Raw genomic sequence first — 16,863 nt, 5'->3', positions numbered from 1 at the left:
GCGATTCCTTCCCGCCCTGTGCACACGTGATTCGGTAGCTTTGCTTTGACGTAATAGCCAAATGGCCGAGAATGCATGAGCGGATACTGTGACAGAATTCCTCTGCCTGCATGTGTACCAGGGCGATGCGATAATTAAAGGAGCACAGTCAAGGCACAAGTATTTTAAAGAGCCCTAATGTGTAGCACCCTCTTAGTAACACCTTATTAAAAGAACAATAGAATTTTAGAAATGTAATTGCCTTTTTTTCTTAATGATGCTAAAAATAGCATAGTCATTTTAATATCCTGATCTCTGGCTGACAGAGTGATTTTGTTTCCAGCAAAGCAAGGGAGTATTAATAAAAAAAATGCATTATTTTGAAACTAAATTCCTTTTAAACTGGAAGGGATGAAAATAAGGCTGTTTATAATAGCTCTCATAAATCTTCCCCCTCTTTTCTTCCTCTTACCCCTGCAGAAAAAAACCCCAACAACTTCAAATGTTGTGGGTTTTTTGGTTTTGTTTTTTTTAAATCAGTGGGAAAATGAGCAAGGATAGCTGCTGTAGCACTGTGGCTAGGAAGGACAGCATTAACAGATTTCTGAATTCAGTGGCAAAGGCGGTACCTAAGGTAAAGGGTTCCAGAGTGAGGTAGAACAAACCAAACCCAGAAAGATGCTGAGGATGTTTGTGGAAACGGTGCAAGAGTGGAACTTTGTATTTTTGCACTTGGGAGACGGTTGCTACGGAGAATAATTTAACCAGAGGGACATGGCACAGCTCGGGAAGCGTCTGTGGTCTTTGTCCCTTTTGAAAATGAGCAATAAATTAAACATTCAGTTGTAACTATTACTGAGAAGGTCTGATTCCAAGTTGGAATGTGACTCCATGATGTGATATTTCTTCGGAATTCTGCAGAACCAAGGCAAACAGGATGTTTCACAGGCCAGGCAAGCTACCCCTGTTGCAAAGGGGACTGTGGTAGCGCTTTGGTCACCGAGATGGATTCTCTCTTCCTGGTCTACTTGTGTCAGCTCAGAGGAAGACAACTGACATGTGGCTGGGAGAGCCTGGAAATGCCGTTCTTGGTGTCTCTTCCGCTTGTCTGGAGCTTTACTGTGCTTGAAAGCTGCCTTATGTGTGGACAGCAAGAGCCCTTTGCGAGTGGCGTCTGTCCAAGGGGATGGCCTTGGACCGTTAAATATATGGCCTGTGGGTGCCTGTAGGGATTTTTTTCATTTTCCGAACTAGTAATAGGTCTGGTTTAAAACACAGAGTGTGGAACTGTGTGCTGGCAACTGGCACCCTGTAAACACGTACTGTGATATTGTATATGAGAAAAATACAGCCACCCCTGTAACGCTTCTCCGTGCGTGGCTGCTTTAGGGGACTACTTGTTACCATGCCCGGGTATCCCCTCCTACTCCAAAGCAAGTGCACTTGTTTTTTCCTCATTGTTGAGTTTTATTTGCAGAATAAAAAGCCGTGTGGCGCAAGGTGAGTGCCTTCAGCTTGCTAGTGGCCGGCTGAGGCTCAGCCTGTGGGGGTGCAGGTGCCTGCCATTTGCCAGTGATCGGGACAGATGCCTGGGTGGCCCCGGGGTCTTGGTCAGTTCCGCCGTTGCCCTTCCCCGGGCAGCACGCAACCCCCGCCTCGGGCCGGCCGGCGTAACGGCTCCGCTGGCGGGGCGGTGTAGGCCATGGCCGCGCAGGCCGCGGCCGCCCTGGCGACTACAACTCCCGGCGGGCCCCGCGCCCGGCACCGCCCCCGCGCTCACACCCCCTCCGGCTCACTGGCTGAGGCAGCTCGCCAATCGGAAGGCGCCGCCGGGTCCGGCCAGCCAATGGGAAGCCTGTTGCTAACACGCCTCAGTTATTTTTAGCACGGCCGCCGCTCGCGCACCTTGCGGGTCCCTCGCCTCCGCGGCGGTCGGGCCGGCCCTCCGCTGAAGGCGGAGGCTCACAGGCGTGGGGTGACAAAGTAGTGCGCGGGTTCTGAGCCACGGGGCGTGGGGAGCTGTGCCTGCGGGGCGGAGGCGCCCTCCCTGCCTCGGGGTGCTGGGGCACGGGGCCGTAGGGACAGCTGTGCCTGCTCCTGCTCGCCCCGGGGCGACAGCGGCAAGCCTTGCTTGGCCGTGCCCCGCTGTCCTCTGGGGAGATGGGCCTGGCAGAGGGCTGGGGGTCCCGAGGGGGCTACCTGTTCTCCTCGCACCCTTCTGGGCGCTTCACCTCTGAACTCTGGCCCACGCCGTTAGCGGGGCGTGGGGTCTCCAGCACGAGAACGCCTCACTGGTGTCGTGCCGAGGGCTTGTCCCCTCGGGAGTCTGAATCCCCCTCTCACGCTGGGGCCTGACAGCACCAGGCCCCCCCAGCCCGGTGTAGCGGCTGCTGCCAAGCCCCCGTCCTGCGCGAAGGCGAGGACAATACCGGCCGTTTCCTCCCCTCCACGCTCCCCCCGCGCCCCAGGCTAAGCCGCTTGGGGAAATCCTCAGGTCAATCCTCATCCCCTCTCATCTCCCTGCTCCTGCCTTTCCCTGGCGCCCAGAGTCGGGGCAGCCTCCGGTGCCACGCGGCTGGCAGCGCCCCCCGCTACGGCTGCTGCACCGGCTGCGAAGCGGGGTGGGAAAAGGGAGAGAAAAGGGGAATTAGAACCCCCCCGTCCGTCCCGTCTCCGGCGCGCTGGGGGCGGCGGGCTGAGCGGGCGACGAGGGGAGGGGGAAGTAGTCCCGGCCCGCCCTCCTTGGCCGCATCACGCTGGGCGGCAGCGCGGATCCCTGCGCGGGGTTGCTAAGGGTGAAAGTTTGCCGTGAGTTGGCTCACTTGGGGCCAGGGCGCGGGCGGCTCGGGGCCGGCGGGGTGGGGAGAGGCGGCGGCGACACAGGCACCGGCACCCGCACTCCCACCTCGGGGTGTTCTGCACCACCTCCGGTCCGCACCGCAGCCCCCGGGCCCGCCCCGCGGAGGAGCCGCACCGCCGGGGATAAGGCGAGGGAGGGGACGGGGCAAAGACACGTACCGCCCGGGCTTCGCTGGCAGCGCCCACGGCCCGTGACAGCCGTCACCCGCCGCCGGCCCTGGAGCCGAGGACGAAGTAAGTGGGGTCGGGGGTGCTTCCCTCCCCCCTCCTTCTCCGGCCGGGTACCCCCCAGCCCGCATGCCCTTTGTGGGCTCGGCCTGAAGGGGCTCATCGTCCCTCTCCCCGCCCGGGGGGGCGTAATTTATCCGTCCGTGGAGCCACCGTGCGGCTGCCGGCCCCCGGGGGGGCTTAATGGGGCTTCCAGGGAGGGGGGGGTGTGAAAGTCATTGGGTCGGTGACGCTTGGCTATGCCCCAGTTCACCATTTTGTCAGGTACCGCCAGCCCCCCTAGTCTGATGGGGGGACGGGTGCGGCACAGCCCCAGCAGCCCCGACAAGGGCAGGCTGGGCCCGGGGGCGGCGGCGGGCACCTCGGGCTGCTGGGGCGAGGTAGGGGTGGGGGGTGTCGCCGGGGTGTCTGCCTTCCCGCATGGCGTATCCAGCCCCCGCCGGCTTCGGGTGGGGGGAGAAGCCCGGCGATAACAAAGGCGCTGCTGGGGCTGGGTTGGGCTGCCCCCCCCCCCCCCCCGCAGGCCCCGGGGGCCGCCGCTGTCCCCGCGGGGTGCGTGGGGCCAGGAGCTCGCCCTTGAGGGGGTGAGGGGAACATCTTTCCCTCCTCTGTCGAAGGGCTCTTTTGGGGACCTTGTTTGCCACCCGGCGTGTCCCACCGTGGGGGCGGGGACGCGGGGCTCGTGGGGCTTCCCGAGCCCCGTCCCGCAGCCGTGGGCCGGGGGGGGGGGGGGGGTGGGAGGCTGCTGTGGGGTGGGGACGCGCCTCCCCGTCCCTGCCGAGAGGGAGGGGAAGGGGAGAAGGGGGCGGCTGCCCGGCGGTCCCGAGCGCCGGGCCGCGGGGCGTGTTCCCCGCCGTGGGCAGCGCCAGCGCGCATGTGCCGTGGAAAATTTTGTGCCCTGCCCCGCCGAGCAGAGCGCCGGGCCGGGCCGGCCGCGGGGCGCCACGGGAGGCGTAGTCCGGGGAAGAAGTAGGTCGCGGGGCGGGGAGGGGGGGCGAGGACTGCAGCTCCCGGCGTGCCCCGCGGGGGGCGGGGGCGTGCTGTCCGGCCGGGTCACCGGGAATGGCCGCTCTCCCGGGCAGGGGGCCGTCGCCTGCCTCGGGTGCGCCCCGTGGGGCCGCGCGCCTCGACTTGGGGGAGCCCTTCCGCGGGTGCGGGGGGCTGCAAAGGGCGCCCGGGTGCCGGCCGGGTGCGGCCCGCTCTGGGGCCGCGGGTCGTCGTCGTGGCAGCCGTCTTGTAAGGCCCCTGGGAACGCCGCCGGTGAGGGCGAGGCGGCGGCTCGGCGGTTCCTGGGGGCCAGGCCCCTCTCGGGAGCTTGGAGCGGAGACTCGCAAGGTCACCCGCTGTGTTTGCGTAGCGAGGAGCAGAGGGCATTGCTCTCGTGTTTGCTCTCTGATGCAAGTGACTATTTGGGCTCTTCTTCAGCGCGTCAGCGTGCTGGTGAGCAGGGGGTCTGAGGGGGCTCCCGCGTTCCCTCTGCAGAGCAGAGGAACGGCCCTTTGTTTCCACCCGGCACCTCCACGTTCTGCCTGTGGTACAGTAAGCCTTCGCTCTGGAAATGTGGGCAAGCCCGTCTTTATGAAAGACTTGTCAGAATACCTTTCGCAATTGATATTTAGTTGTTTTTCGCCTTGGAGCCTTGCTGCTTCAGCTGTTTGGGTTTTTTTTTAAATTTTATTTTATTACCAAGTTATATTTTGGTGCAGTAGAAAGAGGTTGAGGGGGTCCTACTGGAGCACACTGTATCGTGTCAACAATGAGAGTCAGTGATATCTCTGATCTTCTGTGCCTTCTGCAGGTATCGCCTATATGCAGCTACCTTGGCATCTGTTGGTATTATACATGAATTAACTCATCTTTTTTATAGTCGAGGCACAGAGTGTTTCCCCTTTAGGAAGGGGGAGTACTTCTTAGAGAAAGGAGGCAATGATTTATAATTGTATCTCCTTGCTGTCTTCTGCAGAAGGTTGGTGAGGACATGGGCTCCTCAGAGTATCTTAAAGCATTTGTGTTGCAAATAGGATGGTAACAAATTTTCACCTTTGGTCCTTTCTCAATCTGTAATTTCTGATTTCTTAATAGATTTTGGAGCTGGATTAGAATTTATCACATGAGATTAAAAGCTTTAGAAACTGGCTGCTTTCTTCTTGCTTAATTTGCTAGGTCCCAAGCTGTCCTCTCCCTCGGATGCCTCGAAGCCAAAGGAGTGAGAGGGCTCTGTGTAATTCCTGCTTTGAGGTAGTATAGGCCATATAAGATCTAGTTAACATTTATGTGTGCCCTTTCAGGGGTTTGCTTCATGCCATTTTCTCTGGAAAAGGCTCCATCTCCGTGCCGAGACTCTTGCCTTCTGAAAATGGCTTCTCCTTCCTTTTCCTCTGAAAAACTCTGTCTGTTTATTTCTTTGCTGTTCATCTGTTTTTATTTGAACTCGATCAGGTCTTGGTGACCCACCAAAAGTTGTTACACTACAGTAATTCCTTAGAGCAGGTTTTAAAGGCAGGATTTCTTTCCCTCTTTTTCCATCCCCTCATTTCTGTGTTGTTTTCTGTTGCCGAGTCAAACCCAAAGGGGATTCCTTCCAGAACTGACCACCTTGTTGACAGACTTGAGGTGTGGGATTTGCTTCTGGTTACCATTATCCTGAAGCCAAGCCTCTCTGAACTCACGCTAGTACAGAAAAAGCATAGAATCTGCACCCCTTTTTTATAATAAAGCCTCAAAATATTTAAGGGTTTCTTTAAAATTTATTTAATCCTTCTTGCCCACTAAACTAGACCAAGCAAACAAGTCTGGTCAGTTTTTACTTCCTCCTGACCTAGACCAGCATGGATACCTGATTGTGCTGCTGGGATTCCCAGTTTTTCAGGGGAATGCTGACAGTGTATGTTTGTACTCCATCCACACCCCCAAATAATTGGCATAAGTCATAAACAATGGCTTGAGTGCTGCATGAGAGCATCTCCAAAGCCCATTTTAGGAAGATGCTTGAACACGGTGTGTCTGTTTGAGCAAGGTGAGGGCAGCTGAAGACAGAGTGGCCTCTGACTAAGCTGCCAATTAAAAACTGGATATTCTGCTTGGCCCTGGAGAGGCGTGGAGGCTACTGGAAGTGTGCTTCCTCTTAAAATATCTGTGGGATTCATTTTCTTTGGATGGGTGACAGAGCATGGTGCTGACCTATCTGGGGTTTTTTTTGTATCCAGACGATCATTGTTTGCAAATCTGTGTATAATGGGAGAGTTGAGTGTTGTGGTTTTGTATTGTGCTTTTGTGGGTTCTCTCCATTTCAGAAGCTTCTTCACAAGGGAGGGAGGGAAGGAGGATTACTTAAGTCTTTGGCAAGCATTTTCAGTTTTTATTAAGAAGGTACCTGATCCTGGCAGAGCTCATCTTCCCTCTGTGCAGGGATAAGCGATGTGAACTGTATTGGACAGGCTGTTGGCACCTGTGTGTTTTGTGACCTTGTGCACGTTTCCTGTCCCCCTCTCCCCCACAACTGAATTAAACTGGGATTTTAGGCTTGTAGCTAGGCAGAGCCTTAACTGGATATGCTTAATAAGATATGTGCCTGCCAGTCAAGGAGATAATAAACACAGGCTGGCAGCTGGTGCCTCAGCACCCTCCCTCGCTCCTTCTCATCCCTTCTGCGCTTCTGCCAGCAGGATGTGGCACCCAGCATGACCACCCAGCCTCCCGGAGGAGAGGCTGGCCCTGCCGTCCTGAGCACGAGCAGGTCTCTGCACAAGCTGCTGAGTGAGTCACGAGGCTGTTCAGGTGCTGCGCTTATGTTCCGGGGAGGCTGGTGCAGGTGAGCTGTGCTGGAAGCAGCTGAGTGCCAGGGCAGAGAGGCGTGTTAGATGTGCTGATACAGCTCTGCCAGAGCAGACAGTTGGCTTGCCAGGTTTCAGCAGTGGTACTTGGCAGTGGGGTGAGTATAATGCACATACCTGTGTGCAGGTAGTAGCTACACCCTTATTTCTTCTGTGGAGGAGCAGGGATATTCCTCCCTGCCAGCATCTTTCTGGTTTGAGGGCCAGTAGATTTGGAGTGACTCTCCTAGAGGGCATCAGTGCTTGTTAGTGTTTGTGCAAACTGCTCATTCTGCTTTTGTTAATGAAAAAACATGGCTGTTCACCTCAACAGGTGGAGAGTTGTTGTGTTCTCTTGTCTTCATCCATCCTTTTCTTTTTTTCCCTAGGTCTGTTTGGAGCCAAATCTTGTCTATGTGTGTGTCATTTTGTCTCTTTTAATACACTGCCCTGACTTGCTTGCCGTGAAGGGAGTATGCATCTGGAGATCAAAGTTGCTCTTAACTTCATCATCTCATACCTGTACAACAAGCTTCCTCGGAGGCGGGCAGACCTGTTTGGTGAGGAGCTAGAGCGCCTGCTGAAGAAGAAATATGAGGGTCACTGGTACCCAGAGAAGCCTCTGAAGGGATCTGGCTATCGCTGTGTTCATATAGGGGAGACGGTGGATCCAGTGGTGGAGTTGGCGGCCAAGCGGAGCGGGCTGGCCGTGGAGGATGTGCGCGCCAATGTGCCAGAAGAGCTGAGTGTCTGGATCGATCCTTTTGAGGTTTCCTACCAGATCGGCGAGAAGGGCTCTGTTAAGGTTCTCTACCTGGATGACAGCGAGGGCTGCAGCGCTGCGGAGCTGGACAAAGAAATCAAGAGCAGTTTCAACCCCGATGCCCAGGTATTTGTCCCCATTGGCAGCCAGGACAACTCGCTGTCCAACTCTCCGTCCCCCTCCTTTGGCCAGTCACCTAGCCCCACCTTCATCCCTCGCTCTGCCCAGCCCATCACTTTTACCACTGCCACCTTTGCTGCCACCAAGTTTGGCTCTACCAAGATGAAGAAGGGTGGAGGAGCTGGAGGAGGGGGTGGTGGAGCAGGGGCTGGGCAGCAGCCGAGGATGGTCAGGTCTCCGACCACCAACCTGCTGAAGCAGAAGGGCCTCTCCCTGTCCATGCACTCTCTGAACTTCGTCGGGAGTGCTGGGAGCCAAGCCCCACAGTCACAGCTCTCCCCCAACGCCAAGGAGTTCGTTTACAGCGGCGGGTCGCCAGGAGCCAACAGTCTCTTCTTCGATGGGGTTGCCAGTGAGAGCCAGGCCAGCAGCATCCCACCGACATCGCAGTTCAATGCCGGCACAGGTGGTACCTTTGACATGGCTCAGGTCTTTGGTGGCAGCACCAACAGCCTCTTTTTGGAGAAGTCTCCCTTCGTGGAAGGACTCAGCTACAACCTGAATGCCATGCAGTATCCCAGCCAGTCGTTCCAGCCTGTTGTCCTGGCCAACTGAACACAAGGAAGGAGAGTATTTTGGGGTGGGGAGGGAGGGGGGGAAACAAGAACAAAACAAACAAGAGGGAGAGAATAGAAATATACAAAAAATATTCAAATCTTATAAATATAGCTTCTTGGGAAAAGAGAGAGCCCGGTGTTGTTGCGCTGTGCTGGCAACGCTCCTGAAGCACTGACTTGTTTTTTAACTCAGTCCCTGTGCTTTTTTCCAACTCACTTTTTTACTCCTTAACTGAGTCTTTAGATTTTTTTCAGTTTGTGTTTCCCCTAGCCCAGGGCTGATGCAACCATAGGTCACGATGCTCCTGATTCCCTGCACCCGCCCCAGCGCTGGACACAGGGTCCTTCCACCTGGGTGTAGGGATGTTGTCTTCGTACTGCTGGAGGAGGAACAGGGAGAGGATGAGTCAGTGTCGGTGGAGATACACACGCTCTTCTTGTGTGCTAGCCAGAAATGGGTGGGTGAGCTTGCTTTTTCTGTTACGGCTCTACGTGTAGACGGAGAGCATCTACTGTGCCCGTGGGCATAGACTGTTGTGCTGTTGTTGCTCCAGCCCAGGCTGGCATCAGCTGTTCTGTCTGTGTGCTGAAAAGCACCAACTCTTCTCCTTGACCACCTCCCAGCATGTAGCAGGGAGGGCAGAGTGTTACTGTGAAATGGCTTCTTCCTGCTCCCTTCATCTGCACTTCCAGCCATGGCTACAGGAGGACAGTGCTTTGAACTGAGTGACTGGTCATTGTCCCCTGCTCCGCGTGTGGGTGCGGGGGCCTTTCTGTGCCTGCTCGGGCCGGCCAATTGGCCAGGGGACAGCCTTGTGGCGTAGAGACACCTCCCGCCTGTCCCTGCGGCTGGGGGGTGCTGATGAGCCAGGCAGCACCACTCGGATCCTGCTCCCACTTCCCAGATGTTCTCCCCAGCAGCAGGGGCCAGCATCTGCCTGAGGTGGCCTCTGAGGTGTGAGTTCTTGTTCCCTGCTGTGAATTAATCTTCTTGTCTCTGAGAGGGAATTCCTTTTTAGTTAGGGAGGCAGCACTACTTTTGAGGAAGAGAAAGGGCTATGTTGTTGAAGCTGCTCTCTTGAGTGGTAGCATAAGGATTTGTGCTTTTGGCCAGGTACGTACCTGACTAAATCCCCTTCCCTGCCCGTCTTGGAGGAGCAGGAGGAGGAGGTGTCTTGTCTGGTGTGGAAGGGAAGCACCTAGCATAAACTCAGCCTTCCAGCCAGATCATGTCAGCCTGGATAGTGGCAGGCTTAGAACAGAGCGGGGACAGGCACTCTAAAGTCCTAGTGTGTGAATGTGCGGTGCCTCCCCGCCATGGGGCTGGGATCTGGGAACATTCCTGCAGCTTTCCTGGCATGATGTGCTGCAGTTGGGCTTTTCAGCTGAGTTGCTTCTATGTCAGGGATTCCAAAACCCACCTGTATGGCAAGGTTGAAGGAGGACTGCTTCTTGCCCAGGCAGGGTGGAGGTTCTCTGGCTGGGAAGGTTTCCTTGGAGGCTGTTGTGGGAGTATGGAAGCGTGCAAAGAGGAGAGAGATGGAGATGATGAGACTCCAGTCTTTGAAGCTGTCAGTTTAAAAGAAAAATAAGCTTTTTGCTGCCTTCCAAACTTAAGGTTTGGTTTTCTTTTAATTACGTCTCTGGAGCACCCTCTGAAACCCACTTCTCCTGTATCTGTTGAACCAATGTGCTCTTTCAAGACATCCCTGTTTCAGGGGAGATGGGCTTGAACTTGTGCTTTTCCCCTGCTCCCTCCCTTCCAGCCAAGATGAAGGCACTCAAGCCCTCTTGTTGTTGTGTTGCTGATGAGCCTTTGCAGAGGCAGTGGGCTGTCCCAGGGAGACTGCCACTGCCTGGAACTCTTTCAGGAGAGCTTCTAGCACTCCCTTCCTTTTGCTGTGTAGCTGGTGGGGAGGCATGGCCCCGACCTCGTGCCCAGTGACCTCACACCCAGTGCGGGTTCCTGAGCAGGCTGCTTGCCCTCAGGCTATGACCAATGCAGCAGGTGGGCAAGGAGAGCAGTGCCCAGCTAGCTCCCCCAAACTGGTGCCTGCAGCCTCAACCTCATAAGTTTCCAGACTAGGACAAGCTGCTGAGGAATGGCCAAGCTGTTGGGTTCCCCCTTGTTGCTTTTTTTTTTTTTTTTTTTTGAACCCTCCACTTACGGATGTTACCACTGCCACAAGGAGTGTGCTGCCAAGTGCCAGCCCACTTGCCACGCTGGACTGAGGGGTGCTGAGCCCCTGATGGCAAGACCTGGTCCAGTTGTCCCTGCACTGTCCCTGCATCTGGCAAAGCCACCTGTGAGCCACTGCCGTGGGACAGCATGCTCCCCTCTGGCACAGGGAGGGAGGGGAGAGGTGGGGATGCCCCCAGCCACCCGCTTATGTCTGTGAAGCTTTGATGACGCTTTGCCCTGCCACACATATTTTACCTGCTTTAAAAATAGTGGTATGAGTGGAAAGAGGAAAAGAGGAGGGACCAACCTCTGTATCTTAAAAGGAAAAAAGCGTGCTTCAGAAACGTTCCTCCAGCATCAGGCAGCAATGGAAACTAACGGCCTTTTCGGGTCTTTTCTAGTCTTGGATGTAGGCGTTCAGCTTCAATTTTATTTTTTAAAAACCTGCACTAATTTACCTGGTTTCTTAGGAAGAGAAGAGAGAAATTTTTTTTTAACTTTTATTTTTTATGGGTTTGTGTTCTTTTTGTTGATGTCTGTTTGTATTGAATAATTTGCTACATTTGTAAAATGTAAGAGGTATATATAATATATGTATATTTCTAACGTAAAAAAACTGTAATTTTTTTCTTTTCAAGATTTTTTCTTAAGAGGAGAGAGAAAAATATTTTTTCAGGAAAAAAACTTTAAAAAAAAAAAGTGGTGAAGATTCCTTTCTCCCCACTCAGCCTCCCTCCTTTCCCTCCCATCCCTCTCCGAGGAGTGAATCGACAGTTGCCTTGTGGGAGAGAATGAGTGAAAGAGGACAGAAGTCTGTGTGTCTCCCAGCGGAGGGTTTCCATGTGTGCTCTGCTTGGGTTTCTGAGAAGGGGGCTACTGAGAGGGGGAACCTGGGGGTTGCTGTCTTTTTTTTTTTTCTTTTTTTCTTTTTTTTTTCTTTAGCGAAGGAGGAATACAATCAGAGTTTTGTATTCAGAATGTTGTGCAATATTTTGGAACGGGACATTGGTGTGTCTAGAGGTTTAGTTAAAAACAAAAAAACAAAAAAAAACAAAACAAAAACAAAAAGGTTGATCAAATCTGTACAGTTTCTATTGTTCCAGATTTTTTTAAGTTTGTATTAAAAGCATGATATAATAACTGTTTGTTGTGTGGTGTGTGCTCGGTGGGGAGAGGACACCTTGGCCATGCCTGTTCCCAGATGAGGAGGGACATGGCTGGTGCTGAACTCTGAACTGGCTCTTGGCGCCTTCCTTTCGCAGGCCGGGTCACTGATTTGTGGCATGCTCGGCAGCAGCTTCATTGCATTAGGAATAGCCTGGCGCTGCGCGGGCTTGTGCAACATGGCGAAGGCAGCTGTCTCCCTGACCTCTTGTGCTAACAGAGCATAGCAACAGCCTAGGAAAAAGTGGCCGCGTGCCTGGCCCTCCAGGTCCTGCCATGATTCCGCTCCCTGGTGAGGGGAGCAGAGCCTCTCTCCCTGGGGGAGTGGGACACTTTGCCTTTGGCGTGTGATGGCTCGGGGGCCTTCAGTCAAGTCAACAGAGTTCTTAAAATACCTGGCTTCTGTGGCAACTTGCCAGAGCTGTCACCTGTGAGGCTGGGCTGGGATCTGTCTGGTGTGGTTGTGCCGGGTAGATGGAGCCTTCCCTGGCAGTGCTTTCTGCAGAGGGGGTGCTGTTTGTGGGTCAGTTTCTCTCCCCTCTGTGCAAACTCATTTGGGTCTAACCTGGACTTGCTGAGCAAAGGAAGCCTTAAGGTGCCTGTGCAGGCTGTGCCCTCTCTCCTGGGAATGTTCTAGGGTGACTTCTAGCAGGGTGGGCTTGAGGCTGGGTATGAGAACAAGCAGTGGAGATGGAGGTCTGATTTTTTTTTTTTTATTTTTTTCTAACTTCTCATTGCTCAGCTTTAATCAGAGTTTCTGTCAGAGGGAGCCACTGCTTTTTAACAAGATGGGCTGAGGTGTTTCCACTGTGCTGAGGAAAGTGCTGAAAGGCCAGTTCGACCCTACGGGTGCCGCATGGCCCAGCTTCCCCAGCCCCAACGTGCTCCTGCTGCCTCCTGCTCAAGGGGTGGCTTGCAGCAACCCTGCTGCCTCCTTAAAAAGCTGTTGGAGTTGCTCTGAATGTACTTGAGGAAACCAAAGGTGGAGCTGGTACTGGTTACTGGCTCCCACTAGCATCCTTGCCTGCACCCCCTCAGCCCCTCTAGCCTGAATTTCTTCCTGGAAGACCTTGGTCTGCTTTGTCCTTGGCTTTGCAAGCCCTGGGAGCTGGGCTGTTGCTTGCGCCCGCTTCGTGCCACGTGACTGTCACACTCTGCTAAGCAACAAAACTATTTTTTCCCCTTTGTGTCTCAAACCCCTTGTAATCATTTATCAAGAGCATGCACAAACTCTTGCCCTTAGACATGTTTCTGGAAATGGAAAATTGAGGGCAAGTATGTGCCTTCCTGATCCTTGCCCTGCATTTGCTAGGCGGTAACGCAGGAAGGCACAGAGCCTTTCCCTTTTTTGGGCACAGGTAGGCCAAGTAGTGGGGCCTAGAGTTAGTTTACAACTGATAGCTGTGCAGCCTGGGCAGGGATTAGAGAAAAGGCTTAGTATAGCCTCGCTCCTCCTGAGGTATTTGTCCATGTGCTGTCTCAGGGAGCCTGAAGAGTGTGAGGAGGTGAAACACCCACCTGAAAGCAGCATGCAGGGACAGGGGTCTGCCCTCTGTTGACGTGCAGAGAGGAAAAGAGGTGCCGGAGCCCCACACTCGACTGGTGCAGGGTCGTGCCCAGACATGGCACTGTTTGCTGGGTGTTTGGGCAGTGACCAAGTCAGTCCCTAGATAGGGTGCTCCAGCAAGGAGCCTGAAACCTCCAAAGCAAGGGGCGTGGGGGTGTTGTTTAGACACTCATCACAGGGGACTCCATTATTAAGAAGGAAACTTGCAACTTGAGTCACTGAGCAGGCGGGCTCCCACCTGAAAGGAGGAGACACTTTGAGTAGAAAATGCCATGCTTCAGCCTTGGGCTTTTCAGTCTGTGACAGCAGCACTTTCTGACACAAATCAGGCTGTTCTGGGAGAAGGGAGGGGGCTGGTAGCCCAAGGAAAGCCTTATGAAAGGATGAAAAGCTGCCTGTAAGGCAGTGGTGCCCTGGACTGTGTTTTAAATACAGGCCCAGTGAAACAGGCTGATTTTGCTCCTCAGGAGAGCGTCTCCTGCTGCCCCAGAGTCTCCCAGACTTGGGATTGTTGAGACTGAATAACACATGGCACAGGCACCAACAGCGAGTGCCTCCCCGTGCCCTGGCACTTGCTGATGTGACAGGACTAGAAGGTGGAAAAACACCACTGGCGGGGGGCCGGGACCCGCTGAGCCCTTGGCGTCCCTGAGGAGTGCTCCTGCCAACGTCACCTGCTCCCCGCTCACATGGCTGCAGGCCTGGGCGCTGCCTGTGGCCCCGGCGGGTGTGAGGCTGACGCCACGGTCGCGTAGGGACGGCCAGGTCTTCCCACCCCATGTGCGTCCTCTGCTGGAGCGCAGGCACCAGCCGAGAGGCAGGCTGTGGCCAAGGTTATCCACCTCCCAAACCTTGTGCTTTTTCCTTTGGTTTCTATGGCCGGGCTCCAATTCAAACACAGCCAGGAACACGCTCGCCCCGGCCCTTGCAGAGCTGTTCTTCCACTGTCCCCCCTGCTGCCACCTGTATCGTCACCTCCAGAAACCCTGTCTGCTTTTTATAAAGCTGCCAAGAACGAAGCTTTCACCCCTTGACCCCAAGACACCCCAGTGAAGGCTAAGCCCTGGCTGGCACACATGGTGCATTTGAGTTGTACCTGTCAGAGAAGGGCCAATTTGTGTGACGGACAGTTCGTGTGTGGCTGTTGCCAGCAGCAAAAGTGACGCCAGCAGGGTAAATGCATGTGCTGGGGAGGGACACGTGATTTTTTTTTTTTCCCCCCCAAGAAGCCCTCGGAGGCACAGTAGTGGGTTAAGAAAATGAGATCTCTGCGAAGAAGGTTCAGGGTTAAATTTTGTTGCCTTGCCTTGAGGAGAGGCAGGGAATGGTGCAGGTGAAAGCATGGGGGAACTCGTTTCCTCTTCACTGAACACCAAGGAGGTCAGTGTGGTCCCTGTGTTATTCCGCACTTGCTGAGACCTAGCTGAGGGGGTTTTGCTTATTTTTGTTGGCCTTGCGCAGCCTGCCATGCTGTTAGTGCAGCCTGACTGCTGAAGGAAGCAGATCCCTGGGACGGAGCTTGTCCCTCCCACTCGGCAGGGTGTTTCCACCAAGGACAAAGTTTTCCTTCGAGTGAATCAGCCAGAAACTGCTTGCAGAAGGTGCAGCTGGGGCTTTCATCAGAAAAAAAAAAAAAGCCAAACCCAAAATGACCCACACAAGGTGGTGTGTAGGGAGGTCAATGGGCAATGTTGCTGCAGCAGGAAACGCTTCTTTCATGGGCCTCGGTTGCAGAGCTCAGCAAATTCACGCAAGGGCCAAGTCCAGCTTCCCTCAGCAAGAGGCACTTTTGCATTTCTTGATCTTCCTGCAGTCAGGTTCAGTGTCAACATGTGCTGCTCCAGGCTCCAGCAGAGGCCTGAGCCATGTTGCAGCAGGCCCTGGGTGCCTTTCCAAAATCTGAGGGTCACCCTCCGCCCTTGTCTGTGCCCAGCATTGCTGTGCAACGCCTGGCTGCAGCCGAGAGGACACATCGGTGGCCCCCACGGAGCCCGCTGCTTGCCAAAGCAGCATCGCTTGCACAATGCACAGGGCAAGTGAGGGCCATGGACATGCAGGAAAACCAGGGGAGGACTGAAGAGACCTCATCTGCCAGGGTAGCACTGGGGTTTGCATCCTTGGGACAGACTGGCAGCACACCAGAGAACAAGGGGAAAGGAGCAGCAGAGGTGTCTGGAAGACCACAAACACGAGCCAGGGATGGGTTGAGGTTTAGAGAGGCAAGGAGGACAGCACCCTGAGGACATCCAGGGTGTTCACACATGGGTGCAAATCTCACAGGGAGGCTGGAACGCCCCTCTTCCCTTCACCACCCAGTGAAATGGTGCGTGTTCCTGGTGACCCAACACAGGTGGCAGCTGCATAGGCCTCCTTCCCGGTTGGCACAGCCCAGCATAAACTCCCAATCACCACCTGGCTCCCTGCTTGTCACACTCTCATGTATGATTATCCTCCAACTCTCCCTCTGGACTGATCCTGACATGGTGGTTCCCCTCTGGGGTCACCGCCAGCTCTTGAAGGACGCTCCTGTGTCACAGCACTGTCATTGCCTCCAGCATAGACATGGAGATGCTGCGACTTGGGGAGGGGCCTTGGCTTTGCCACGCTCGTTAGGAGCACAAGTGCTGGCACCCATCGGTCTCTCCTGCCGCCCCACACTGATCCTTGCCAGTGCTGGGAGCTGCTCCAAATGGGAAAGGCAATGATGCAGAGGGATGGGCTGGAGACACACCGGGGAGGACAGCTTATCTCTTGCAGCCACACCATTGCCAGCTATCCACCAAGGAAGGGAAAGGGCTTGACAAAATAGGATCTAACAAAATAAACCCAGAAAGGGTGCAGGTGGGCTGTGATGCTCCAAGGCGGAGCTGCTGAGGAGAGCAGTCTCACTGTGTAAGCAGTTGCTGTTGGACAGGGCATTGAACGCTATAACCTGCAGCCTAAGTGCTAACACATCAGCTTGGGGAACCACAAATTGCTGATTTTTGGAAACATAAGCAAAGGAACTTTCTTATATTCCAGATTATAAATCACAGCACAGATCAAGTATATAAAACCACACAAGAGAGACCTCACTTGTTCCTTCAAACTAGAAACTTGGCCATTAAGACTGATTAATACAAAGCCAGCTAAGAAAGATTATTTTATTCTGATAAGACTTTATTTTTAATCATGGTGTTATTCTTTTATCCAAAGGCACAGTGCTCTTTGAAAGATATTATTTTTCCTCCATGGAGGTACTTGTTTTGGGAATTTTTTGACTAACCAGTGCACATAAGTAGAAACCTTCCCAAAGTTAATGGTTACAGAAGTGATAGTGGGGACTACAACAGCTCCATAGCAAGCAGAGAATAATACAGCATCTAACCAGCATGTACTCCATCAAAGTCATATTAGATCAGTATTTATTGCAGGAGAAAGCCACTGACCACATCTCTTTGTCATACAGATATTCAGCACACAGACAGCATCATAGCTGAGGAGATTTTCATACTTTATATTTTTAAGAGAAAATTCCAGGCTTCCCGTTGCGCACCTTAAAATGCTACAAAAGGACCTGAGCTCATCCAACC

General features: G+C 54.1%; 1 protein-coding gene across 1 annotated transcript; it reads left to right on the top strand.

Annotated features, from left to right (window-relative positions):
• The first annotated feature begins 2,566 nt into the window (after nucleotides 1–2,566).
• TOB2 (transducer of ERBB2, 2) lies at nucleotides 2,567–11,689 on the top strand. Its single transcript, XM_074902572.1, has 2 exons — nucleotides 2,567–3,072; nucleotides 7,268–11,689. Exon 2 carries the CDS (start codon nucleotides 7,354–7,356, stop codon nucleotides 8,374–8,376), a length of 1,023 nt encoding a protein of 340 aa, XP_074758673.1. The 5' UTR covers nucleotides 2,567–3,072; nucleotides 7,268–7,353; the 3' UTR covers nucleotides 8,377–11,689.
• The last annotated feature ends 5,174 nt before the right edge of the window (nucleotides 11,690–16,863 follow it).

Source organism: Athene noctua, chromosome 3 (genome assembly GCF_965140245.1).
Source record: "Athene noctua chromosome 3, bAthNoc1.hap1.1, whole genome shotgun sequence".
NCBI classification, from domain to species: Eukaryota; Metazoa; Chordata; class Aves; order Strigiformes; family Strigidae; genus Athene; species Athene noctua.
The sequence above is the reverse complement of the archived record's forward strand: the minus strand, read 5'-3'. Positions and strand labels throughout refer to the sequence as shown.

Coding starts and splice junctions, on each gene's coding strand:
- TOB2 (XM_074902572.1), top strand. CDS start 7,354: ATGCATCTGGAGATCAAAGTTGCTCTTAACTTCATCATCTCATACCTG.